Source organism: Mesoplodon densirostris, chromosome 4 (assembly GCF_025265405.1).
Source record: "Mesoplodon densirostris isolate mMesDen1 chromosome 4, mMesDen1 primary haplotype, whole genome shotgun sequence".
Lineage (NCBI taxonomy): Eukaryota > Metazoa > Chordata > Mammalia > Artiodactyla > Ziphiidae > Mesoplodon > Mesoplodon densirostris.
Window position 1 is genome coordinate 116,438,679 of NC_082664.1, and position 27,596 is coordinate 116,466,274.

Here is a 27,596-nt window from a genome sequence, read left to right on the forward strand (position 1 = left end):
CAACAGCATGGATGAAACTCAAAAACATGTTCGGTGAAAGAAGCCAAAAGCAAAGGACCATGTATTGTCTGATTCCATTTACATGGAATGTCCAGAAAAGGGAGAAATGATAGAAAGCAGATTAGTGGTTGCCTGAGGCTTGGGGTGGGAATGGGGAGTGACTACAAATGGACACCAAGGATCTTTTTGGGGTGATGGAAAAGTTCTAAAATTGGATTGCTGTGATGTTTGTACAACTGAAAATTTGCTAAAAATCATAGAAAAAGTGACTTTTTTCAATGAAAAAGTGACAAATCGTTATACTTAAAATGGGCAAATTCGATGGCATATAAAGTACACTTCAATAAAACTGCTTTTAGAAATGGGGGGAAGGGGAATTCCCTGGTTGTGCAGTGCTTAGGACTCTTCACCTTCACTGCTGAGGGCCTGGGTTCAGTCCCTGTTGGGGGTATTAAGATCCCACAAGGTGCGTGGCACAGCCAAAAAAAAAAAAAAAAAAAAAAAAAAGGGGGAGGAAGAATGGAATGCTGACACACAACCTCCTCACCCAAATTGGGACAAGAATTCCACGAGGTAGCCCGGCCTGGGTGCCCAGAGCCTGGCAGAGTCACTTCCCAGTAGCTGGTAGTTCTCTTCCCTTCCCTGGTACAGATTCCTCTTCGTGCTTAGACCAGAAAAGGCAAATTTCTCCTGTGGGTACTGCTAGATGCCCATGCTGTACTGCATTTACCTGTTCCCCCAGGCTTGCCAAGATCATCACAGGTAAGGCTTACGATCTGCTGTGAAAGTTTCCCTCAGCCAAAAGTTTTAACTTTATCTTATCATCTTTTAAGTTATAACCTTTTTTAAAAAAATCACAAAACAATACATATTTGTTCTAAGAAATAGAAAACAATTTAGAAGTACATGATATGAAATGGGATAGGGCTTTCTTAATGCTGCCTGTCTAGGTAACCACTGTTCACATTTGGTGTATGTCATGCTTATACAGATATACATACAAGGAATTCGTTTTAATTTTGTTGCTGCTGTTTTTTTATCCAAAGGGGAAAAAAAAAGAATCATGTTACTATTGTATTAATCAAGGGTAGCAAACCCAAAATGCCCATAGGGGATAGGTAGGTAATGTACCAGCATCATAATAAATAATATATAAGAGTAAACAATAAATGAATGCAGTGCCCCAGAATTTGCATGTGAAACACAGAGGCACAGTCTTCATTTTCACAAAGAAATAGGTTCCCTCTCATTTTCCTTGAGACACGTGGCCCTCATAGTCCACCTTCTGTTTCTCTATTTTTTGATAAAGACAGAGAACAGTGCAATATTTTACTAAGGAAAGCTGCAATACAAGGGTAGTGATCACTGCCCTGACCCCAGCCTCAGTGTCAGGGAGGCAACATGGAGTGGTGGGGACTGTGGGGTGGGGGGAGCACACGCTTCATCTAAAGGGGGGGGCTGCTCCTTGGTTCTAGGATTTGGTGTCCAGGAGGAAAGGAAACTGAGGGCTACCTGAAATCTGGGTGTTTATGTGTAATCATCTGACTTTTAAATGTTGGCTCCTACATTCAGACAGCCATTAGCCAAATCATCCATTTTTAAATTCCGTGACATTAATGTATCTCTCTCATTGTGTGTGTGTGTGCGTGTGCGTGTGTGTGTGTGTGTGTGTGGCTGTGTTGATATGGCTCCGTTGGCCACATCATAATTTCATATCATAATGTACATATCACAACCACTCCCCCATTAAAAGACACTCAGATGATTTCCAGCTTTTAGCCCTTAGGCTTTCCAAAGGATAGATTTCTAGAAGTGGGTTTACTGCATCTGAAGAAAAAAGCACTTAAAATTTTGATGGACGTTTTGGACAGAGTTCCTTCACCTGATTTCTTCTCTCCCACTAACTACACGATTCTGCCTTTCCCCTGTGTTAGTTTTTTATCTCATGGTGCCTTTGCTTTGGGGTTAAGTCATCTCACATCCTTCTCAGAAGGAGGAAAGAAGGAATGGACAAGGGAAGGAAAGGCAGTTGGTCTGCGAGATCAGTCTCCTCTTAGCCCAGCTGCTTTGTGACGAGGATGAGAGGCCCGGCCCCTGGTGGACCCATGCCCTTCGGGAAGGCTGACCAGGCAGTGCAGCTCCGGCCCAGCCCTTTCTCCCTACATTTACTGCACAGGCTCAGCTGTCTGAACCCCAGACTAGCCAGAAGGGAAGACTTTGGTGGGAAGGGGCCTGCCCCTGCCCTTGGCCTCCCAGAGGCCCAATCATTCTCCTTCCCTTGAAGGAATTAGAATGGGCACAGCTCCCATTTACTCAGCACCCTACTTGTGCCAGGAGGGCTGCGTGCCATCTTGTTCGATGACCTCATGTTTAACCACCTTCCATCCTGTGAGACTCACAGAGGCGAAGTCACCGCTGGCAGAGCTGGGATCCCAACCCACAGTCTGACTCCCACATCCACACAGTTCCAGTTGGCCATGCTGGGGTCACGGTGGGGTTCTAGGCCGACCCCAGAACCCACATGTCCCCTGGGAAAGGACCGTCATGCCTCCTGCCCAAGTCCTGCACTGGGGCTCCGGCTCAGTGACCTTGGGCAGCCAGGACCGCCGGCCACTGCCTCCTCCTACATTCCAGAGGCTCCCAGAGCGACCTTTCTGAACCCAAATCTGACCTGTTTGAAAGCCTCCCACATCTCCCCTTGACCACAGGGTGATGCCCTCCCTGTGGCCTCTCAGGAAGGCCCTCCCCAAAGGGGCTCGCCCGTCTCTGCCCACCTCAGCACAGCCAACCTGAGCTGCTCCCGGTTCCCTTCATTCCCACCCACCCCCGGGCCTTTGCCCATGCTGTGACTCTGCCTACAACACCCTCCCCCCATCACATCCACCTCTCCCACCGTTCACGCCCCAAGTGCCACCCTCTCACTGGGGACTTTAGTGCCTGAACCTCACTGCGGGCCAAGTCCTGGTTGGGTCTGCCTCTCCCGCCAGGCTGGAGGCTCTCAAAGGCAGGTCTGACTCCTCCCTGGGTCCTGAGCACAGAAGCCTGGACCCGAGAAGAGGTCAGGGGGCCTTAGCGGAAGCACAAGTCAGTCTCTGTCCCATCCCAGTCCCAGAGGCTGGACTGAATGACTGTGTGTCCAGGGGACCTGGGCCTTTCCCTCTCTCCCTTCCTCCCTTCCCCCCAGGATGGCATGAGGGTGGTGCAGGACACACTGCTGCCCAAGTACAGAGGGAGGTGGGCCCCCAGAGCAGATGCCTGCCCAAGTGGGCCATGGCGGGCTGAACCTCCGTCCTGCATGCTTGAGAGCCCCCAGGTAGGGCCTGGCAAGACCCAGCCCCGCTCAGTGTCTTCCTGACCTGAGTCCACCACAGCTCAGTGGCCTCAGGCTTAGGAACTGATGGAAGCGAAGATAGATGAGCCTCCTTGCCTGCAGTGCCTCGTCCTCTCCCGCTTCCCGTCCATGTATCCCCACCTCTGGGCCTTTGCTCACACCATTCTCTCTCCCAATCTCATCTCTGTTGGAAGAGAAATCTCTGGACAGCGAGGTAGAAGACCAGGTTTTAGCTATCAGCAAGGTGGGCAGAGCAGTCAGAAGGGGTCCTTTGCCCACAAAGCACTGGATATTGGCCCTGCTCCCCTGGCCACAGCAATGAGACCAGAACCCCATGCCCTGCACAGGGGCCATGAGATCACCGCGCTGGGCCTTGCCCCGAAGGAGCGCTCCTTGTGGGTGGTGACTGATCCACTCAGAGCCTCTCTCTTGCAGAGTTGGATGGTGACTTGCAGAGATCATGACAGATCCACCGAGATCAGGGGGTGGTAGGAGTCCTAGCACAGTGTGGGGAGCAGAGAGAAGCAGGCAGTGGCAGTGCAGCAGAGAGGGGCTGGGTTTGAGCAACAGTGGTTGTCACCAGAGTGGGGAACCACGGAGGTCTATTTCTTCCCATCCCCACTGGACACTTTCTAAGCGTCCTTTCTTCCCTGCCTGTCCTCATGATAACCTCCATCAACTAAAGCCATCTGAACTCATCTAACTACCTACCTACTTATCTATCTTCCTACCTACCTACCTACCTGGCTTTCTCCTAAAATCAAAGAACATGAAGTAGCAAAGATGTAATTAGACAAACAGACAACACCCACTGTTGGCAAGGGTGCTGTGCCATTTGGAAGTGTGAATTGGTATGACTTTCCTGAGAGCAATTTAGCAATAAATATCAAAGGGCTTAAAAAAGTAGTAACTTCTGATGTAGCAATCACACTTCTAGAAAGTACCCATGGGAAACAATCAGAGACACATTGAGCGAGAACAGGGAGATGGATATCTTAGCAGCTCTGTTTCTATTAACAAAATCATTGGAAAAAACTCAGTGTCCAATAGGGGGACATGATAAATTCATTAGGGCACAGCCATACCATGGATTTATAGGCAGTCATCAAAATAGTATTTAAAAAATATTTAATGACACAAGGAGATATCCAGATTATACCCTCAATAGAAAAAAAAGGGAACAAACAAAAGTGCATATAAAAATGCAGAGAGAAAACTAAAAAGATCTGCGTCAAAGTAATATTGTTAAAAAGCTTAGCACATGGTGGGTGCTCAAGAAATCTCTCTCCGTCCTTTCTGACTAGACTCTGAACTTCTGATGCAAGCACTGGACTTGCAATACATGTTTGCCAAAAGAGTAAATAAAACTAAACATGTGATGCCCATCAGGGATATAGACTGAGACCTCAGTGGTGGGGGAGTGGTGGGGGGTGGGGCATCCTAGAGCAGTGGAGGCAGGGCATTCCTACACATAGTACCATCAGAGGGAGAAGAAACTGAGTCTCAGAGCGGGAAGGAATGGCCAAGGTCACAGCAAGTTAGAGGCAGAGCTGGGACTGACTAGGACAAGACCTCTGACTGGCAGCTGTCTTGCACCCAGTGGCTAGGGGGCTGGTCAGTGAATGAGGTTTAGGCTCGGGGGTCCATGATCTATTCCTTTGGGGATGGTGTTGGTGGAAGAGGAGAGTGGTACCTGAGTCCCCTGACCCTCTGCCACAAAGTAGGCTGCTCAGAACTGAGCAGGAGGGAGGCATCACGAGTGGGTCCAGGGCTGCTGTGGTACGTCTCAGCCTGCCTACCTGCAGGTGATTCCTTGGAGGATAGCAGAAATGTAAGAAATCAGGATGCGTTGCCAGACCCTTAAATTTGTCCCCATCCCCTCACCTCGACACTCAACAGGGGCATAGGTCTATCCCATGCCCAGCCATCTCACTGCTGCAATAACAGCCAAAACATGCCCAGGACCCAATCAAGGTCCCTATCACCCAGCAAGGCACCCAAGATCCAAACCAGACCTGATTCTGAAAGGCATCTGATGGTTAGATCTATGGGCAGATCTACAGAGAACCCAGCTAGCAGGCAGCCTGCAGCCAACAGCCCCAAGCACAAACCCAGAGAACGTCCTCTGAGTGCTGGGGGTGGGCTTTCCCAAGGCCCTGCTGGCACTTTGTCCTGCCTCTGTCTCCTCTCGCGCTCTCTCTCATGTTGCCCCACCTCGTCTTGGCCTGACCCCGGCCTGTGTCTTACAATCACCCATTATGCTGGGAGTGGTGAGGCAGGCAGGGAGCTGTGTTCTCTGGGGCTCTGGAATAAAGGCTCCTGAACAGCAGAGGAAGTCACTCTCAATTAGCTGGGAAAGGGAGAAACACGAGAGCAGAGAAGAGAAGCCCAGGGTGTTTTCTGCAGCCTGTGGGAACGGCCTCGGAATGAAGCTGATTAAGCAGAAGGAGGGAGACACTGATCCTGGGTAAATGTGGTTCTAGGGCTGGGACAGATGTCTCTCTTCAGGGCACGGCATCCTGTAGCCCCTGCTGCACAGGCCTGTCTGGGACGAGCACCAGGAGGATCCCTCTTCATACAGGGACCCTTTGCTAAGGGTCTTTGGAACCTGCTTAGCCCCATGCCAGGCACTCTGGGGATATATGAGGGGAAGAGGCCACGGTGGCTTCAGGACATGATGAGAGATTAGGGTCAAGGCCTGCCTGGGCCAGAACAGTTTGTCCAGCCCTTGGCACACCTGTGGCTTGACAGAACTGGACATTTTGATTAAGGAAGAGTCTTTACAAGGATCCCCAGAGGCTCTGCTTTTTTCAGCTGGTGGGGCTGAGATTACCACCTGTTCCCATTTCCTCTGACCTCTGGGAAGTCCTTCCTACCTTCCCCTACCCCCACTCCCACCAGAAGCTGAAATGACAGCGATCCTCTGCCTCACACTGTCCCCAGGGTGCCTCTCTGCCCCTCAGCTGCAGGCTCTGAGCTCCCTGAGGACAAGGGTAGTACCTGTCTCCTTCCAGCCGAAACACCACGCATGCCCTTGAAACATTTGGGAAAGGGTAGGAGCGTGGGACAGAGGGGGGCCTGGTGAACAAACTGGGCTGAGCTCCCAGCCTCCTGACCTCCAGCTCAAAACTCCCCAGTCAGTGTGAGAGTTTCCTAGGGAGAGTGAGTGCAGGGAACAGGTCTGGCCAGCACCTCCACCAGCCCCATCCCCGGCAGCTGCTTCCCTTGGATCCCCTCCTCTTCCCTGTGGTCTTGATGTTGCCTTGATCCAGCTGGGGTTCATGCTTAACCCAGAAAGGGCTAGAAAAAAATGTATGTCTAGGCCCAGCACAAGGCTGCCTTTGTGTGGAGATCAGATCCCAGCTGCTCTGTGGCCCAACTCAGTGGAGCTGTCCCCTGGAGAACAGCCATCTGGGCAGCTCAGAGCCCAGCCTGGGGACCAGAGCTTGAGGACCCTCCAGCTTCTTGGGAACTCAAGGAGACCCAGGTGAACTCTGATTCCTGCAGGCAAGCCTGTAAGAGCTCTCCAGAGGGACTGCAGCTTGGCAGTTAGGAGGCAGGGGCTGGCCAGGGCATGCAGGAGGGGAGGGGACCACACCTAAACGGTCCCAAAGAGGCAGTGTGCCAGTTAAGACTTCCACATCTTACTAGCTGTGTCATTCTGAGGAGTTCACTGAACTTCTCTGAGCTCGGTGTGCCCTACCACATGAGAATGATAAAAGTGCCCACCCCACTGCTGCCATGAAGAGAAGATGAAAGATGAAAGTTTATCCCTGAGCACAGAGCCTAGCGTACGGTAAATGTTCAGTAAAAGCTGCTCTTATTAAGGGGGCAGATGTGTGGGGAAGAACGATTTAACCCCTCTTGTAATCCGCTGAAGCCCCCTCCCTCAAACAGTCTTTGGTACAGATAGTTGCCTTTCCTCAATTTTATGGAAATGGCAGCTTCGAGGCCCCTCCCCACATGTGGCTGCTCCAATATCCTCTCCCATACAGAGTCTGGAGCCCGGACTCTTGGAGCTGCTGGGGAATCGTGGAAATAAGCCCCAGGGCCAGGCCAGCACACAGTGGGCACTCAAGCCACGATGAATCTGGATCTTACTGCAGCTGCATTCCAGAGCTTCCCCCTCCACCCTTCAAAACCCTGGAGGCTACACGAGTTGGGATACGGAGGAGTGTGACCCACAGGGCAGGCTTGTGGGAGCCAATGAGGTCTGCTTAGCACTGCCCTGGGCAGTGCCTGGGGTCCCTTGGGCAGTGGTGCTGAGAAGCCTCCTCAGCCCCTGGCAGATTGTCCCCTTCTTCTTATCACCAGCCCTAGATGCTAAACTCCCAAGGGCAGACCACTCAGCTCAGGCCTAGGCCCAGAGGGAGCTTAAACGTCTGAGGCCAGCTAGAGGTCCTCCTCATCCAGGAAGCACCCTGATCACCCAGTTCCCAGGTAGCAGGCCTTCCTTCCTCAGCCTCTGTGTGCCCCTCACCCAGAGGCTGTCGTCTGCCCTCAGACTAGGAGTTCTCTGAGGGCAGGATACTGTCCATCTCAGTATCCCCAGCAGCCTAGCCCTGCGCAGAGGATGGAGAGTCCAGGTTCGCCCCCAGCCTGGCTGTCCCTACCAGGTTCCCGAGGTCCTGATAAACCAGAATGGCCCTGCTGCCTCCCCTACAGTTGCCTACTCCTTCCCCACCCCTCCTTTAAAGTTGGTGCCCCCCTTCTCACCCTCGGCCCTCACCTGGCCCCTGGCTGCCAGTCCTCTCTGATGGGTCCCTCTCTGGGATTCCCTACCCGCTTGTTTGAAACCTGTCTATTCTCTGTGCCCCACTGCTGCAGGGCTGCCAGATGCTAACTAAGATTAAGCAACTGAGGCCCAAGGGGCTTGGATTACTCGTTCCTCCTTGGAAACACTCCCGACACGGACTGCTCCACGGGACACTGAACTTGCGCCACATTGGCTCCCTTCCTGCCCCTTGAGTTGCAAAACACCAGTGCCATCACTCACAGTCAGGACTTCTGAGCTCCAGGGCTTTGCTGTGCACAGTCCGCGGGTGCTGACAGCTGCTCTTTGAGCGCTGCAGAGAAGGAATGATCCAGTCCAAGGAAAGAAAGCCTGAGCAAGCTGATGGGACCTGCCAGAGGTGACGCAGCAGCACAGCAAGTCAGTGAGCTGCCCTGGCTCTCGGGAAGAGAGTGTGGCCATTGCCTGGGCCCAGCTGGCCCCTCTCCTGGGCTCTCTTGGTGCCTTTCAAACCCTTCCCCTCAGAAATCGGTCAATCCTTTTCTTGGTCCTGGTCCCTCTTCATCTCTAAGGAAGAGCAGAGAGGCAGAGACCACTCCAGGAAAGTGCACACCTCAGGCCAGATCCCTGCCGAGGCCACCCCAAGACACCCAGCCTGGGAGAGGGGCAGCTTGTCTGATGGCAGCAGCGAGCCCCGCCGTGGTGAGGGGATTGGCGTTTGGTCTCCAAGGGACCAGGCAGCCTGGGGAGCAGGGTATCTGAAGCCCTGGTCTGGTGTCTCCCCTTGTTACACCTTTTATGTCTCAGCTTCCTCACAGACTATGGGCATGGTGACCTTGGCCCAGCTTTCTGCCCTCCAGCCCACAACAGTGCTTGTGACAGAGGAGAGAGGTCCCGACTCTGTTTCTGCCCTCACATCAGGCCTGTCCTCCGACCGGGAAAGCCAAGTCAGAAGAAACTCTGAGGGAAGAGTCTTCAGAACAAAGGCCCCAGTCCTCTCCCCCTTCACTGGCCTCTTTATTGCCCCATTTGGGGACCCTTGGAACTGGCCTCCTCAGCTAGTCCCACTTCGAATGCTACCACCCACTCCCCTAAGTCCACAATCCCTGTCTAGCCACGAGGAAGACTCCGGATGTACCCACATCAAAGAACATTCTACAAAATACACAAGCAGTTCAACAGTCAGCTTGTCATCTCCCCCGACCAGCTCCCACCCAAACGCCCAAGGGAGCGGGAGTGGCCTCAGGGTCACCACCTGGCTTCTCTGAGGAGCCTGAAGCTGGGCAAATCACAACTGAGAAAACCAGCACCTCAGAGGAAGCTCTTCACCCCTGAGAGGTGACACGGACCAGCGATAAGACGGCAACAATGTACCATCCCAAGGACAGCACTGAACCCGGGAGGCAGTGACCCTCTGTGCCAGGCACCGATTCCTTGCATTTTTTTTAAACGTCTGTTGTTGCTACAATGTTGTTGTACAGCCAGTGAAAATGAACAAAAGCTGCGTTATTTTCATTTTGATGACGCGTCGGGGTAAATGATAACTCTGCCTCTCACAAGGTGCAATTATCTGGAAGTGAACGTCCTTAAAAGAGCATGTGGCCTCCCAAGCTTCCAGAAACAACTCTGCCAGCTCGGGCCGGCCAGCCTGCCCCTGGGCCCAGTCAACCTGCTTGGACTCTCCGAGGCCTTGCTTATCTGGGCTTCCTCCCATCCTTCAGCAACCCTGAGTCAAGATCCCAGGTATCGACAGCTTGCCCTGGATGAGGCCCTAGCTGTCTTTCTACCTCTGACCTCTCTCCTTCCCAAACTTCTTGAAGAAAATAACTTCCTCTTGCTTCCTTCCATCAAGCTTGGCCCTGATGGCGGCAAAGAGGGTAGGGGCGTGGTGGGGTCCCTGTGGGCATGGAGATCAGGATTTCCACCTGCCCCGTCCCCCAAAGTTCTGTCCTATGTGGGTCCCCTGGCTTGCTTCGTTAGTGTCCCGTCAACCCCCTCCAGCACACCCAGCACAGCTCCATCCCTGCCCTGGACCACCCTGCTCTGCCCAGCAGCCTCCCACCTGGCTCACCTGGAGAATTCAACTGGGCATCTTTCACCTTCGCTGGGGATGAGAGCTTGAGAGCATGGCTTAGGGGCTCTTTGGAGAGTGTGTGCCCGTCAGTCAGGGAGCTGGCAGGGGAGGGGAAAACAATTGTTAGAAGATGGCAGACTAGCCTGGGCTCCCGATGCTGGCCCAGAACACGTCTCAGCAGCCCCGGGGGTGACGCTGGCATCTCCGCCTCCCGGGTGAGTCAGGGGACGAGACCTTAGTAGTTGCAGGAGCTAACCTCACCCCCATGCCACTCTCCCCCTTCAGGTTCTAAGGACTCAGTAGAAAGAAAAATCAAGTCCTGCTCTGCTTTAATTTGCTGTGAGACTCTGGGCAAATGCATGCCTCTCTCTGGGCTCAAGTGTCCCCATCTGGACAAAGAAAGGCTTGGGGTCTGGCACTGGAGGATTCTGAGCACCACTCCAGTGGCATGAAAACTTTGAGGGTTGGGAGGTGCCCCCACCCCCTTTCTCTCCACACCCACCAGCCCTCAGGCTTTGGGAATAGCCATGCTCAGAAACTCAGAGTGGAGCTGAGGACACTCCTACAGCTCTCACGAGTCCTAAGCAGGCCCCCAAGTGAGGCCCTCCCCCCTGCAATGGTGTCTGTGAGTGTGCCCTATGTCCATGCCCTGATGGACAGAACAGGCATGGGACCAGGGAAATCTGGGGCTCTTGCCATCTGTCTTCACTCCTGGCCCAGATCCCCCTTGCCTCCCAGGCTTGGGGGCTCTGGACAATGAATCTCCTCTTCTGGTCAACACAGCCCACGGGGTTACTGGGCCTCCATTATCAACTCAGCCTCACTGCTCCTTGACATGATTCCTCCTCAGGGTTCAACTGGCCAGACCTCAATCTCCTGGGTGGATGAGCAGATGGGGTTCAGTATATACCTCAGGGTCAAGCAGGATTACTCAACTCCGGGGACACCTTTCACAGTCATCGGGTATGTAAACAGAGCCTACTGGAGTTGTGCAGTGTGCAACCTGTGCAGCTGGTCTTGGCAGCCCTGAGGGCAGGACCCTGGCTCCAGGGAATCCCACCTGTCTGTCAGGGTGGGGTTGGTCCCATCCCTACCTAGTCCCCAGGCAGCTTGCTCAGTTACCTGCTTCTCACATTCGTCCTTACTCCTTGCTGGTACAGCAGGTTCAAATTATGTTTGCAAACACATTCAGGCCCACCTGGTGGCAGTCTGTTTAAGAACCTGAGATAGGTTTTAAAGCAAAAGACATCATGAGGTTATGGAGGGAGGGCAGTGAGGAGGAAGGGGATGAGTGGGGTGCCAAGCTGGTCCCCTTCTTGGGAACTTTGTGAACAAGGCTGGGCCACGGGGCTGAAGCAGCCCTTCTGTTGCTATGGTGACCTGCTCCAGGGAGGCTGCCGGAAGGACTGAAAAGATGACAAAGCATGCTTCTGGGGTGAGGCCTGCTGTGCCAGGCAGAGGGAAACAGAGGGTTCTGAACACCGTGGGACTTGTCCTGCTGACTTTGGATCATCGGTTACTGCCATTACTCTCTTGGGTTGTTGAGGAAAAGCTGCCTCCACCTTGGGACAAAGAAGATTATAATGTTATCAAGTGGCTCCTGCACTCTGAGCTCAGACAATTACAGGGCAAATGGGGGGACATGCACATAACTAGGGTGAGGATCCCACACTGAGAGTCCGGGGGAGGACTGTGAACTTGGTGTAACATCCATGCTCTATCTCGGCCCCTGTCCTCAAAAGATAGGGCTGCCCACAGGGTAAACCCAGTGCTTAAAGCCAATCAGCTTTTGAAATCACCAGCTGTGGGCAGCCACCCCCAAATTAGCCGAGGCAATCACTGGCTGTAATCTCTCACCATCTTAACTGCTTCCTCACAAACAAGCCTGCTTTTAAATCCTCACCATCAAAAGGTACAGGCAGCTTTTCTGCCACCTAATAAAATTTGCGTAAACTGGTTCTGGTTTCAAAATAGCTAAATGGGCTTCCCTGGTGGCGCAGTGGTTAAGAATCCGCCTGCCAATGCAGGAGACACGGGTTCGATCCCTGATCCCACATGCTGCGGAGATCCCACATGCTGCGGAGCAACTAAGCCCGTGCGCCACAACTACTGAGCCTGCGCTCTAGAGCCGCGAGCCACAACTACTGAGCCCACGTGCCACAACTACTGAAGCCTGCATGCCTAGAGCCCATGCTCCACAGCAAGAGAAGCCACTGCAATGGGAAGCCCGCGCACCGCAAGAAAGAGTAGCCCCCGCTCGCCACAACTAGAGAAAGCCCGCCAGCAACGAACACCGAATGCAGCCAAAAATAAAATAAATTAATTTTTTAAAAAACCACCTAATTATCCAAATGAGTAAAGTATGCTCTTCCTCTTGGTTTGAACCTTCAAGATTTAGTCCCCTTAGAGGGAGGGTATCCTTGTCCATCATCTGAAACAGAATTTGCTGGACCTCCCGATAACTTTTTCCTGCTCACTTCACTCAAGGTCATACTAGCAACAAACTCTACAGGTCTGGCTTGTAAGACAAAAACGAAGGAAACTGCATCGCCTTGAGGGCCATCTGCCCCTCCCCAAGGTGGCTGCTGCCTCACACGTCTTTGCTGGCCGTGGTCGTCTTTAGTTTTTAATCCTCACCTGCCTTACTAGTGGTCACTTCTTGCCGCTGTCACTGTGCTGGCCTCTAGCAGCTCACCTCCCTCCTACTTTACAGGGTTTTTTGGTAGCAGACTAGGAAACAAAATATCCCAGCTTGTTAGAATTGTCAGTTAACTCAGAGGAGATGGCTTCCAAAGTGGAATTTATAACGTTTTCCTCAAAGAAAAGAGATTTGGGGAGCAACCCTTTCAGTTTTGACTCCTCAAAAGCATTTTGGGCCCCTTCTAACTCTTGCTGCTGTTCCAGAAGGTACAAGTGGCTGGTAAATGACCCCAGCAAGTGAGGTAGGACTATTATAGTCAACATGATGAGTCTGTCAAAGGTGATTAACACAGTATCCCCATCATTCTGGAATCTTAGACTCCTCCTGGAATACAGCACTCCAGACCTTGGCTCAGTCCCAGAGGTGGAAGTTCCTAAGCAGCAGAATGACTTGCCTCTGCTTTACTCATTCCTAGGAGGAAGAAGAAGATCCAGAAAGTATCCCTGGTGAGGACAGGAATTGCTCTCAACCCCAGCTCACACTCCACACACACACACACACACACACACACACACACACACACACAAACACACTATGAGCATCTTGCCTTACTCACTTTCACAGAAGCAAAAACTTCTTCAGCACCTGCCCAGTAGCACAGGGAGCAAGAAAACACTTGAAGGGCATGTATGAGCAGACATATTGTGAGGTGTGGGGGGCAGGCAGAGGAGTCTGGGAGAGCCCGCACTCTCCTTTCTCTGAACTGGCTCTCCTTTCTCCTCCAATCTTGGCAGAAGAGCTGATGGGAACCATTTAAAGACACAGCCTTGGGCTTCCCTGGTGGCGCAGTGGTTGAGAGTCCACCTGCCAATGCAGGGGACACGGGTTCATGCCCCTGTCCAGGAAGATCCCACATGCCGCGGAGCGGCTGGGCCCGTGAGCCATGGCCGCTGAGCCTGCGCGTCCAGAGCCTGTGCTCCGCAATGGGAGAGGCCACAACAGTGAGAGGCCCGCGTACCGAAAAAAAAAAAAAAAAGATACAGCCTGCCAAAAGCTTCCTTCAGCTCCTCCAGGAAGTCCTCCTGGATTATCCCCCACACCTCTCACCCTTGTAGCCCTCAAACACTCAGGTTTGGGCTTTGAAGGCCACACGTGGCTTGGGAAGCTCCTTGATAGTACGGGTCATGTCTGATTCAACCCTGACCTCTGTCCCTAAGTACTCTCTGGCATGCAGTTGGAGCTCAGTAAATGTTGGTTGGATCTAATTGTTTCCAAGTTGTCACTATGTGTGTGACACGTAAGTCGAGGGGAGCCTTCGTTTTCCATGTGAACCCCTCATGGATGGGGATCCATCTCCTCTTTATTTCTGTGGCTCTTTCTTCCCAATCAACCCTCTGCTCTGTGTGCAGTAGGTGTTCAATAAATGCTTTCTTGAAACAATAGAGCATGGAGATTTACCAGAGTCGGCCTGTTCAAGTCACTTTACTTGACGTACGACCTTGGGCAAGTCACTGTACCTCTCTGAGCCTAGGTTTTCTGCCTAAATCCTATGGCTGTTGTGAGGATAAGAGGATACATGTAAAGTACCTAGTAAATCAACAGCTCTCATCCTTACTGGTGAACTCTCATGGATCTTTTGGGGAATAAGTAGGAGGAAATTCTTTGGTGAGATTAGGATGGTGCTAAGTAGGGTGAAAAGTCCCAATCCAAGTCTGGGGGTCCAGGCACCCTGCCAAGCCTGGGTACTCTCCCTGGGAGGCAGCGTGGAGGCCGGGAGGTGGGAAGAGGGTGGGATCCTTGTTCCTTATATGGTCCTCAGGGTGGAGCTGGCAGACCTGAGCAGGAGTGCCTCTGGCATGGTCCCCGAGGGGTGGCCACACCCTGCGAGCTCACCTGGGAGAGAGCGAGAACCTCAGAGAGCTTGTCCCCTGAGAGGTCCAGCACCACAAAACCATCCTGCAATAGACACACAGCGTGAGTCACCTCGAGGCCTGGCTGGGCTAGGGGGCACCTGCCCTCCTTCCTGGACGTGACTCACTGGCTCCCGGCCTCGGTACCTGACTGCAGTTTACCGCCTCCTAAGCCCACATGCTCTGATCGCATCAGGAACAACGCAGCATTGAAGGAGGTGGCTGCCTTCGGGCTCCGGGCTCTCTAGTCCCCAGGGTCAATCAGTCACCAGGATGAACAAATACATCAAATTCTTGGGCCTCCTGCTTTGCAAAGACTCCTGCCCACTATTGGCAACCGCCCTGCCCCACACCACCGTTTCTTGTTCTGGTTCTCACCTCTCTCTGCTCTGGGGGCAAAGGGAGAACCCTACTCCTATACGCCACAGGACGTTTTCAATGGAGGGCGTTGCCCAAATACTTTCCCAAATCCTAAAAACCCCAAGTAGGGAGAGGAGCAGTGCCTCCTACAAATCCCACGGTCCTGGCCACAGAGGCTGGTCCCTCTGCACAGGCTGGAGCTCTCAACAGTGACCTAGTCTGCAGCGCTGCTTCCCACTGGCTTCCCCATTCCCCTGCACGGTGGACCCCACGCCCCGCCCCTGCTCTTTAGTCTGCATGACCTGCCTGTCTCACCTCAAAGATCAGTGCCCCTGAAATCTCTCTTGTGGTTCCTGACTCCCAGCCGGAAGACCCCCACCGAGGACTTAGAGAGGACTGCATGCCGAGAAGGTCTGGCTGCTGCAGGGCACTCACCTTCCTCCTTGGGGCTGGCAGGCACAGAGCTCAACATCCCCTGTGCTCCTTCAGCTAAAGCATCATGGGTGTGGGAGCCAGCGCTGCCGGGTCCCCTGGTTCCAGGTGATGATGCAGTGGGGCTGGGCATCAGTGGGGACCCGCCCCATCCTGCCTTGGGCCTGCAGGTGAGGTGTGGCTCCAGATACCTCTGACCCATCTGGTGCAGGTCCTAGCTGCTCACCTGTGAGGCTTACATAAAGAGGGTGGGAGGCAGGGGAGGGGTCTAGACGCCAGTGCAGGTGGGTGTGTTGGCTGTCATCCTTGGTAGAGCCACACGAGGACACTGTTCCTGCCACTGGGCCCTCCACCTGGAGCCAGCCCTGGGCCCCAGGGGCTGGGCAGGAGGTTTGACCTTTTTTTTTTTTTTTTTTTTTTTTTTTAACTTTTCTTCAGTAAATGCACGTATTGTGCCAAGTGCTTTATGTGCGTTAGCTCTTTGCATTCTCCCAACAACCTAATGTGGAATGTAGTAATAGTCTCATTTTGCAGGTGGGGTGACAGAGGCCCAGAGAGTTTTAGACTTGTTCAGTGTCACACACCCAGCAAGAAGCAGAGATGGCATTTGAAATCCAGGTCTCCATAACTGGCCCTGAAACCAGGACACCACATAAGCTAGATCTAACCATTATTTGCATCATAAAATTTAGCCAGGGCTTCCCTGGTGGCGCAGTGGTTGAGAGTCCGCCTGCCGATGCAGGGGACACGGGTTCATGCCCCGGTCTGGGAAGATCCCACATGCCGCGGAGCGGCTGGGCCCGTGAGCCATGGCCACTGAGCTTGTGCGTCCGTAGCCTGTGCTCCGCAATGGGAGAGGCCACAGCAGTGAGAGGCCCACGTACCACAACAACAACAAAAAAAGAAGTTCAGCCAACAGCTCCATCTCACATTGCCTCTGGCAAGCCCCTCTTCCATGGTAACAATATCTCTCCACGTTGCCCTCTGTCCTCAAACGCCCCCTCCCCTTCCACCTCATTCCAGAGACTCTCAGGTTTGTGGCAGTAAACCTGCATCTTCTAAAACCTGGGCCATGCTCTCTAGAAACCCCCCTCCCAACAACTGTTCCGTTTCACCTCCCACTCCCAACACCCCAGAGTTACCTCCCCACCTTAGTTTTCACCTGCCAACTGCCTTGGGGTGAGTGGGGATTGGTTGAAGTAAAAATATGGAGGCAGTCCCACTGGGTGTTAGGGGGAAACTAAGTCCTAATTTGAAGGCTAAGGGTCAGGGCATAGTGGCAGGATGGGGCAGGAGTTATTCCAAGGTCCTCCACCCAGTCAGATGGCAGATGACTTCCAGATTGCTACACTAAGCTGGCATGTCACTACCAGCACACCAACTTCAAGAGAATTCTGCCCTTTCAAATTCCAGTTTGTTTGTTTGTTTTTTGGCTGCACTGCGTGGCACATGAGGTCTTAGTTCCTCAACCAGTGATCGAACTTGTGCCCCTTGCATTGGAAATGCGGAGTCTTAACTACTGGACCACCAGGGAAGTCCCAAATTCCAGTTTCTTAATGGCCTTTTCCCCCAGTGATCCTTGCCCACTGCCACCTCAGGGCACCCTGACAATTTGGGTTTGGGGTGTTGGTCCTGAGCCTCCCATGAGTTATGAGCCCTTTGAGAAACTGCTAGAAGCCCTCCCCTTGCCCTGCCACCAACGTTTCCAGATGCTCTCTTGCAGTTTCAGGGCACCCAGGGGGCTTGGGAAGCCCATGTTATATTAACAACCAACCCAGTGAATCCCAGAAGGGAATGCGGACTCTTCCTCTGTCCTGAAGAGAATACGGGCTGCCCCTCTCCTCCTCCTCCCGCTTTCCTAGTGAGGACAGAGCATTGTTGTTGATGATTGGAGTTGGCACTGGGGGTTGATGTGGGTGGGCATGGCGGGAGAAGTGTCTTCACTTCGGGGGCTAGCAGGAACACGTGCCCAGATCCCTCAACCCCTCCTGGGCAGCTCGACAGCCACTCTGGATGTAGAGTTCCCAAACTGATGAGGAGGCTGGGCAAATGGGCTTATTCTAGGCAGGAGGGCTTGGGAAATGTGTCATCTTCCCTTTCTATCCCCTAGCACAGGGAGATCAACTCGGTGCTTTGTGACCACCTAGAGGAGTGGGATAGGGAGGGTGGGAGGGAGGGAGATGCAAGAGGGAAGAGATATGGGAACATATGTATATGTATAACTGATTCACTTTGTTACAAAGCAGAAACTAACACACCATTGTAAAGCAATTATACTCCAATAAAGATGTTAAAAAAGAAACAAACAAACAGAAAAGCCACAAGGTTGCCTTCCCCTGGCAGAAGCTTCCAACTGTTCTTCAGACCCTTCCTCCTCCCGGAAGCCCTCTGGGAGGGACGCCCAGCTCTCATGTTTCTTCCTGGAGCTGCCCTGGCTGAGCCCATCCCAGAGCACTTAACATTGAGAGTCTGGGTGTTACTTTTTAAAACATAATTGTCTACCATGAGATAAAAACCTTAAGCCCATATTCTCAGAGCTGGAAATGATCTCTCCCCGCCCCATGACGGACGGCTCCACGACTCTCCTTCCTACTATGATTATTGACTGAGTGCCTCCTCTGCAGACATTGCAGGGGGCCTGGGGGCAGAGGTGAGCCCAGTGAGCCTGGTCCCTGCCTCGAAGGCTTGGAGATGATGGGACTGACAGTCAATAAACAAAGATTTATTCAAGGTCACTGTGGGGTCACCAGACCCAGGCTGGGGTGGGGGTACAGCGAAATTAAAGGGAGAAAGTTGGATAGGGGTGACAGTTTATTTTATGAGAGGCAGAGGGTAAGCGTCCCAGGCAATGGTGCAGCAGGGGACGCTGGTGTAGACAGAAAAGGATACAGGGACCTGGTCATAGACTCAGGCTGTGGACCGTCCCTGGCCTTGGTCCCCCAGCTCACAGGGGGACTTTGGCCAATGCAGAGATCTTTTGGGGATCCATGGTCTCTTGGAAAGGGTGAGAACGGGGCAAGGGTGGTCTAAGACATATCCCCCCAGATCCACCAGAAGGAATATATTTGGGGCAGGCACTCAGGGGCCCTTGACTGTGACTGAGCCCCCAGTCTAAGGGCCCAACAGTAGAGTGTTTGCTGAGAGGCCAAAGGCTAGTCCCAGCTTCACCTTGGCTCCCACCATCCATGGTGGTGGGGCTGTCCCGCCAGCCAGCTGACTTCTAACCCAGTTGGCAGTGGCTCAGTGTTTAACCCTGTCTAGCTAATCACACAGTCTGCACGGTCACACTGAGCTCCCCTGCAAAGCCTGGAAGGAGTCTGTTCATGCCCAAGACAGGTCCCTGGGCACTGGGACATCTGGATTCTAGCCCAGGTTCTGCCTTAGTTGGGTAAACTTGGGCAAGTCCCTGGTCCTCTCTGGGACTCAGTTTCCTCAGATAAGTCACAGAAAGAGGGTCTTCCAGTTTTCTGTCTATGACTGGTGATTTGGGGGCCTGAGCTGGTATTCTGCTGCACCAGGTAGAGACAAGGCTACGAGGTTGGGTGTTACTAGGCTCCCAGGCCTGAGGAGCTGGGGGAAAACAAGGCAAAGTAACGATAGTAATGGTTAATAGCTAACAGGTACGCAGCACTAACTGTGCGCCAGGCAATGTTCTGTGCACCTTACACATATATTCACACATTAAATCCTCACAACAGCCCCATAAGGTAATTTCTATCACTATCCCCACTTTACAGATGAGGAAACTGAAGTACAAGGAGATTATGTAATTTGCTCAAGATCTTTCAGTTAGCAGAGTAGGATGGAAATTTGCGCAAGTGGGCTTCAGTGTTTATGCTCTTAACCAACAGGCTATACCTCAATAGTCTCAGGTCTACTGGGTGATTCGAGTGGGTGGGGCGGGGGCAAAAGGGCGGGAGGTGTAGAAAGGTGGGCATCCCATGGTCCTCTAAACTTCTGCTTCCAATCATTCATCATTAGACCCTTCTTTACACCCTTCCTCCAAAATTTTGAAAAATTTTGTATATAGCCAAGGTTTAAACCATCAAATGATTTTCTTATGTTGTATTGATGACAGACACAGATCACTGTCAGCTGGTGTTTTGAATCATCATTGGGAGAGCAGTATGAAGCTTGGAGTTGACATAATTCCAACACAAAGCAAAGACTCCTAGAACATTGCCATCTCCCATCACTTGCCATTTTTATTTGAAGTACCACGAGTTTAACTTTGGGCACACTTCTCCTGTTAGGACTTCAGTTACTCCATCTATAAAATGAAGGAGTGGAAGGAATAGTCTCTAAGTCCCAGCTCTGATGATAGGTGGTTTTCCATGTTTCTACTAAGGAGATGAGAGGAGGGAAGAATACTGCCCATTCCTCGGCCAGAGGAACTTCATGGTGTCAGGTTGGGGGCAAAGCTGGGAGTTAGGCTTCTACCAACAGGGGTGTCGTGTCCCTGCAGCATATGAATGTTGGCTCCCAGACTTGGTCCCTGCCCTAGAGGAGCCCACAGTCTAAAGAGGAGGGTGAAGGAGAGAGGCACGTACATGGCCTGTATACAGGAGAGGTATCTGTGAGCATGGCAGGCTAGGGGGTCATGAGGTGGAGGCACAGTGCTGTGGGAGCCTGGTCTTTTAGGGAAACATGGTATCACTTTTTTTAAAGTGAGAACTAACATTTACTGAGCAATTAGTATGTGCCAGGTGCTGTTCCAATTGCGTTACATGTGTTAACTCATTTACTTATCTCAATGATCTTATAAAGTAGGTACTAAATTAGAATCCCCCATCTAATTGGAAATGGAAGGACAAAGAGACGAAGTAACTTGCTGAAGGTTATACAGCTTGTAACTGGAATAGTTGGGATTCAAATCCAGGCAATCTGATTCCAGATTTTATGTTCTGAACCACCATATGCTCTGCCTAAAATTGGGTGAGGCTCTCTGAAGCTCCTTATCCCTCTCCACACTCTCCAGCAACATGGGTTTTTCTTAGGAGCAACTGGCTCAGAAAGGCAGAGCATTGTGGCTGAGACACTAGTTTAATGCACATGTATTTTTAAATTCTTCAAATCAGCATATACTCCTGACATATCACAGTATCCAACATATAACAAAAAATGATCAGACATCTGAAAAAGCAGGAAATGTGAGCCAAAATCAAGGGGAAAAAAACAGCCAATAGAAACATACTCAGGTATGACACAGATGTTAGAATACATATACAAAGACTTTAAAACAGCTACTAACACATGTTTGATAATTTAAAGAAAAAATGATAACTGATGAACAGATGGAGAATCACAACATAAAAATAGAAAGTATAAGAAAAGTACAATCTCTGAAATGAAAAATTCACCAGATGAGCTTAACAGCAGATTGGAAACCAACCCCCCCCCCAAAAAAAGCTCATACACATGAAGACAGAATAATAGAAATTATTTAATCCAAATACTAGAGAGAAAAAAGATTTTTTCATTGAACAGAATGAAACATTGTTGAAAGAAATTAACAAAGAGCTAAGCAAATGCAAAGGCATCTCAAGATCAAGAGGCTTGATATTGTTAAGATGGCAATAATAATATTGTTAAGATAGCCAAATTGGGTATTCCCTGGTGGTGCAGTCATTGGGAATCTGCCTGCCAATGCAGGGGACGCAGGTTTGAGCTCTGGTCCGGGAGGATCCCACATGCCGCGAAGCAGCTAAGCCCGTGCACCACAACTACTGAGCCTGTGCTCTAAGAGCCCACAAACCACAACTACTGAGCCCACGCGCCACAACTACTGAAGCCCACGTGCCTAGAGACAGTGCTCTGCAACAAGAGAAGACACCGCAATGAGAGGCTCACGCACTGCAATGAAGAGTAGCCCCCGCTCACCGCAACTGGAGAAGGCCCACGGGCAGCAGTGAAGACCCAATGCAGCCAGGGATAAATAAATAAAATAAATAAATTAAAAAAAAACTTTTTTAAAAAAAGATAGCCAAATTGATCTATCGGTCAACATAATCTCTGTCAAAATCCTAGCTGGGGGCCTCCCTGGTGGCGCAAGTGGTTGAGAGTCCGCCTGCCGATGCAGGGGATACGGGTTCGTGCCCCGGTCTGGGAGGATCCCATATGCCGCGGAGCGGCTGGGCCCGTGAGCCATGGCCGCTGAGCCTGCGCGTCCGGAGCCTGTGCTCCGCAACGGGGGAGGCCACAACAGTGAGAGGCCCGCATACCGCAAAAAAAAAAAAAAAAAAAAAAAAAAAAATCCTAGCTGGCATTTTGGCAGAAACTAACAAACTGGTCTAAAATTACTATGAAACTTCCAAAGACCCAGGATAGACGAAACAATCTTGAAAAAGACCGAAGTTGGAGGACCACACTTCTTGATTTCAAAACATACTATAAACCTACACTACAGTAATCAGGACAAAGTGATACTGGCATAGGATAGACATATAGATGAATGGAATAGAATATAGAATTCAGAAATCCACCTTCACATTTATAGTCAACTGATTTTCAACAAGGGTGCCATGACAATTCAATGCGGAATGTATACTTTTCAACAAATGGTACAAATCAACAAATGGTGCTGGGACAACTCAATATCCACATGCAAAAGAATAAAGTTGGACCTTTTCCTCATACCATACACAAAAAATTAACTCAAAATGTATCAAAGACCAAAATGTAAGAGCTTAAACTGTAAAAATATTAGAAGAAAAACTATGTGGACTTAAGTTGTTATTTTTTTGTTTTGGGGTTTTTTTTTTGGCCATGCCACATGGCTTGTGGGATCTTAGTTGCCTGACCAGGGGTGGAACCACACCCTAGGCAGTGAAAGCACGGAGGTGGACTTCAGTTAGGTAAAGGCTTCTTAGCTATGTCATAGCCTTCTTAGCTATGACATCAAAAGTACAAGCAACAAAACATAAACAGGTAAATTGGACTACATCAAGATTAAACCTCTTTGTGCTTCAAAGGACACCATCAAGAAGGTGAAAAGATAACCCACAGAATGGAAGGAAATATTTGCAAATCATTTATCTGATAAGAGAATTGTATAGAATATATAAAGAACTCTAACAATTCAACAACAACAAGAAAGGAAAGAAAAAAGAAAAATAACCCAATTAAAACTGGGCAAGGATTTGAATAGACATTTCCCCAAAGAAGATATACAAATGGACAACAAGCACATTAAAGGATGTTCAATATCATTAGCTATCAGGAAATGCAAATCAAAACCAGAATGAGATAACACTTCATACCCACTGGAATGGCTGTTTATAAAATACAGATACTAACAGCGTTGGTGAGGATGTGGAGAAACTGGAACTCTTGTACACTGCTGGTGGTAATGCAGCTAGTTTGGAAAACAGTCTGCTAGTTCCTCAAAAAGTTATACATAGAGTTATTATATGACCAAACAATTCCACTTCTAGCTTTATACCCAAAAGAAATTAAAACGTATGTCCATACAAAAACTTGTACATAAATGTTCATTGGAGCATTATTCATAATAGCCAGAAAATGAAAACTCAAATGTCCATCAACTGATGACTGGGTAAACAAAATGTGGCATGTCCATACACTAGAACATTATTTGGCCATAAAAGGAATGAAGTACTGATACATGATACAACACGGATGAATCATGAAAATATCATGCTAAGTGAAAGAAGCCATTCACAATAGATGATATATAAGTTCATTTAAGTGAGAGGTCTAGAATAAGCAGATCTATAGAGACAAAAAGCAGATTTGTGGTTGCCTAGGGCTGGAGGCTTGAGGGGAAATGGAGAGTGACTGCTAATGGATCTAGGGTTTCTTTTGGGGTAATGAAAATATTTTTAAATGGACTGTGGGGAATTCCCTGGCAGTCCAGTGATTAAGACTCCGTGCTTCCACTGCAAGGGACACGGGTTCATTCCTGGTCAGGGAACTAAGATCCCACATGCCCCACAGCACAGCCACAAAAAAATAATAATAAAATAAAATGGACTGTGGTGATGTTTGCACAACTCTGGGAATATACTAAAAACCACTGGATTTTATACTTCAAATGGGTAAATTTTATAGCATGTAATTTATATCTCAATAAAGCCGTTATATTAAAAAAAATGAACAGAACCTCAGTTACCTGTGAGGCAACATCAGATATCTTTCAAAAAACATCTTTCATAATGAAAGCAAATATAAAATGGATAACCAACAAGGACCTACTGTATAGCACAGGGAACTATACTCAATATCTTACAATAACCTCTAATGGAAAAGAATCTAAAAGAATATATATATATATATATATATATATATATATATATATATATGACTGAATCATTTTGCTGGACACCTGAAACTAACACAACATTGTAAATCAACTATATTTCAATTAAAAACAAAGTGAAATAATGACACTTCATTTAAATGCAGGATGGGAGGATTTTTCACGAGCGCACTTCTGTGATGGTTTGAAATCATGTCTGCAAATTCTTTACACTATTCCCATCAATAGGCTGAGTTTTATGCTCTTCTCCTTGAATATGGGATGGCCTTAATGACCAGCTTCTAACAAATACAATGTAGTAGAAGTGACACTATGTAATTTCCAAGGCTAGATTATAAAAGGTGATACGGTTTTCACCTGACTCTCTCAGGATACACGCTTTTTGGATCCCTGACCCACCATGTCAGAAATCTGGCTACCTTGAAGCCACCATGAAGGAGACCATGTGAAGAAGCTACATAGAAATAGAGAGAGAGAGAGAGAGAGAGAGAGAGAGAGAGAGAGAGAGAGAGAGAGAGAGAGAGAGAGAGAGAGACTGAGGCTCCCCAGCTGTTCCCAATCCCAGCTTATTGAGTCTTACCACCTCAGGCATCAGACATATGAGTAAAGAAAACTTTGAGATGGCCCTGGGCCCAGCCACCAGCTGTCATGTCAAGAAGACACTTAAGCAGCCTATAGAGAGGTCCACTGGCAAAACTAAAGTCTGTGGGCAACACCAATGTAGTAAGTTGAAAAATGCCCCACCCCCCCTCAAATATTCATCTCCTAATCTCTGGAAACTGAATATTACCTTACATGCCTTCCCTCCCCACCCCCTAAAAAAGGATTTTGCAGATGTGATTAAATTAAGGATCTTGAGACAGAGACATTATTCTGGATTATCCAGGTGGGCATTAAATGCACTGACTTGTATCCTTACATGAGGGAGGCAGAGGGAGATTTGACACACACACAGAGGAGAAGGCAATGTGACCACAGAGGCAGAGACTGGAGTGGTGTGACCACAGGCCAAGGGTGGATGTGGGTAGCCTCCAGGAGATGGAAGAGGCCAAGAACGGATTCTCTCCTAGAGCCTCTGGAGGGAGCACAGGCCTGCTGACACCTTGATTTTAGCCCTGTGAAACTGATTTCAGACTTCTGGCCTCCAGAACTGTGAAAGAATAAATTCTGTCTTAAACCACCAAGCTTGTGGTAATTTGTTCAAGTGGCAGCAGGAAACTAACACAGCCAATGAGGAACAGAGGTCTACCAACGACCTTATAAGTGAGCTTGAAAGAGGGTCTTCCAATTCCAGATGAGTATTACCCTGGCTGACATCTTGGCTGTAACCTCATGAGAGACCCTGAGCCAGAACCACTTAACTAAGTTGCTCCTGAATTACTGACCCATAGAAACCATGAGAGATAATAAATGATTGTTGTTGGTTTGAGGCACCACAGTTGTTTTTTTTTGTTTGTTTGTTTGTTTTGCGGTACGCGGGCCTCTCACTGTTGTGGCCTCTCCCGTTGCGGAGCACAGGCTCCGGACGTGCAGGCCCAGCGGCCATAGCTCACGGGCCCAGCCACTCCGCAGCATGTGGGATCTTCCTGGACCGGGGCACGAACCCATGTCCCCTGCATTGGCAGGTGGATTTTCAACCACTGCGCCACCAGGGAAGCCCGAGTCACCACAGTTTTGAGTGATTTGTTAAGCAGCAAAAGATTAACTAGGACACTTTCACTACAAGAAATGCTATAGGGATTTATTCGGGCTGATAGGAATTACACCAGAGGAAAACATGGATCTATAAGAAGGAATGAAGATCAGTGGAAATGCTAAATATATTAGAAACAAGACAAGGATGCCCACTCTTACTACTTCTATTCAACATTATATTCAAGGTCCTAGCCTGTGCCATAAGGCAAATAAATAAATAAATAAATAAATAAAATAAAAGGCAAAATGATTGGAAGTAAAACTATCTTTTAAAATAGATAACAAAATTGTATAAAATTGTATAAAAAAATCCTAGGGGATCTATAAAAAGAAACATTAGGGCTTCCCTGCTGGTGCAGTGGTTGAGAGTCCACCTGCCGATGCAGGGGACATGGGTTTGTGCCCCGGTCTGGGAAGATCCCACATGCCGTGGAGCGGCTGGGCCCGTGAGCCATGGCCGCTGATCCTGGACGTCTGGAGCCTGTGCTCCACAACGGGAGAGGCCACAACAGTGAGAGGCCCGCGTACCACAAAAAAAAAAAAAAAAAAAGAAGCACTAGAACTAATAAATTAATTTAGTAATATCATAGGATACAAGGTCAATTTTTAAAGATCAATTGTATTTTTATATAAATAACAAATGATTAGAAAATTAACTTTAGAATACAATTTACATAGTATTAAAACCCATACAGGGCTTCCCTGGTGGCGCAGTGGTTGAGAGTCCGCCTGCCAATGCAGGGGACATGGGTTCGTGCCCTGGTCCGGGAAGATCCCACATGCCGTGGAGCGGCTAGGCCCGTGAGCCATGGCCAATGGGCCTGCGCGTCCGGAGCCTGTGCTCCGCAACAGGAGAGACCACAACAGTGAGAGGCCCGCGTACCACACAAAAAAAAAAAAAAAAAAAAAAAAAAAAAAAAAAAAAAAAAAAAATCTCTGTTTGGGCTTCCCTGGTGGCGCAGTGGTTGAGAGTCCGCCTGCCGATGCAGGGGACACGGGTTCGTGCCCCGATCCCGGAAGATCCCACATGCTGCGGAGCGGCTGGGCCCGCGAGCCATGGCCGCGGAGCCTGTGTGTCCGGAGCCTGTGCTCCGCAACGGGAGAGGCCACAGCAGTGAGAGGCTCGCGTACAGCAAAAAAAAAAAAAAAAAAAAAAAAAAAAAAAAAAAAAAAAAAAAAAAAAAAAAAAAAAAAAAAAAAAAACCCATACAATTCTTAGGAACAAATATAGGAAAAAATGTGTAAGACCTCTACAACTGAAAACTACAAATCATAGTTGAGAGAAATCAAAGACCTAAGTAAATGGAAATACATACCATGTTCATTGATCAGGATATTCTCCCCATCTTGAAATATAGATTCAATTCATTCTCAGTCAAAATTCCAGCACTCTTTTTTGTTGCGACTGACAAGATAATTCTAAATTTTGCATGGAAATACAAAGGAGCTATTGTGTTAGTAACCTATTATTCCATAACAAGTATCCCAAAACGTAGTGACTTAAAAAACAAGCATTTATTATCTTACAGTTTCTGTGGGTTAGACATCTAGGTGTGGCTTAACTGAGTGCCTCTGGCTCAAAATCTCTTGTGATGTTTTCATCAAACTGTCAGCCAGGGCTGTGTTCTCATCTGAAGGTTCAACTGGGAGAGGATCTGCTTCCAAGCTCATTCATGGGGCTGTTGGCAGAATTAAGTTCCTTGCAGGTTGTTGGGCTGAGGGTCTCAAATCCTTACTGGTTGTTGACCAGAGGGTTCCCTCAGGCCCTTGCCACCTGGGCCTCTCCCTCAGAGCAAGCAAGTAAGAAAATGAGGGAGAGCAGTAAAAATGAAATCATGGTCTTTTTGTAACCAAATCTCTGAAGTGAAATTCCATCACTTTTGCCATATTCTACTTCTTAGAAATGAGTTACTATGTTGGCCCACATTCAAGGGTAGGGGATTACACAAGAATCCAGAAGGTAAGAATCATTAAGGAGCATATTAGAGGCTGCCTACTGCTCCCAGGATAGCCAAAACAATCTTGGAAAAAAAAAAAAAAAAAAGAACAAAGTTGGAGGACCAACATTATCTGATTCAAGACTTAATATAAAGCTATAGTAATGAAGACAGTGTGTATTGACATAAATATAGAAAAATAGTTC

The 27,596-nt window shown here is 49.4% G+C and overlaps 1 protein-coding gene across 1 annotated transcript in view; it reads right to left on the reverse strand.

The window, feature by feature from the left end:
* The window catches only part of ACSBG1 (acyl-CoA synthetase bubblegum family member 1), a 49,452-nt gene that overhangs the window by 15,191 nt on the left and 6,665 nt on the right, over nt 1–27,596 (reverse strand). Inside the window, exon 2 of the mRNA XM_060096935.1 lies at nt 10,135–10,235. Coding sequence (XP_059952918.1) covers nt 10,135–10,235 — 101 coding nt within the window. The remainder of the gene's footprint in view (nt 1–10,134; nt 10,236–27,596) is intronic.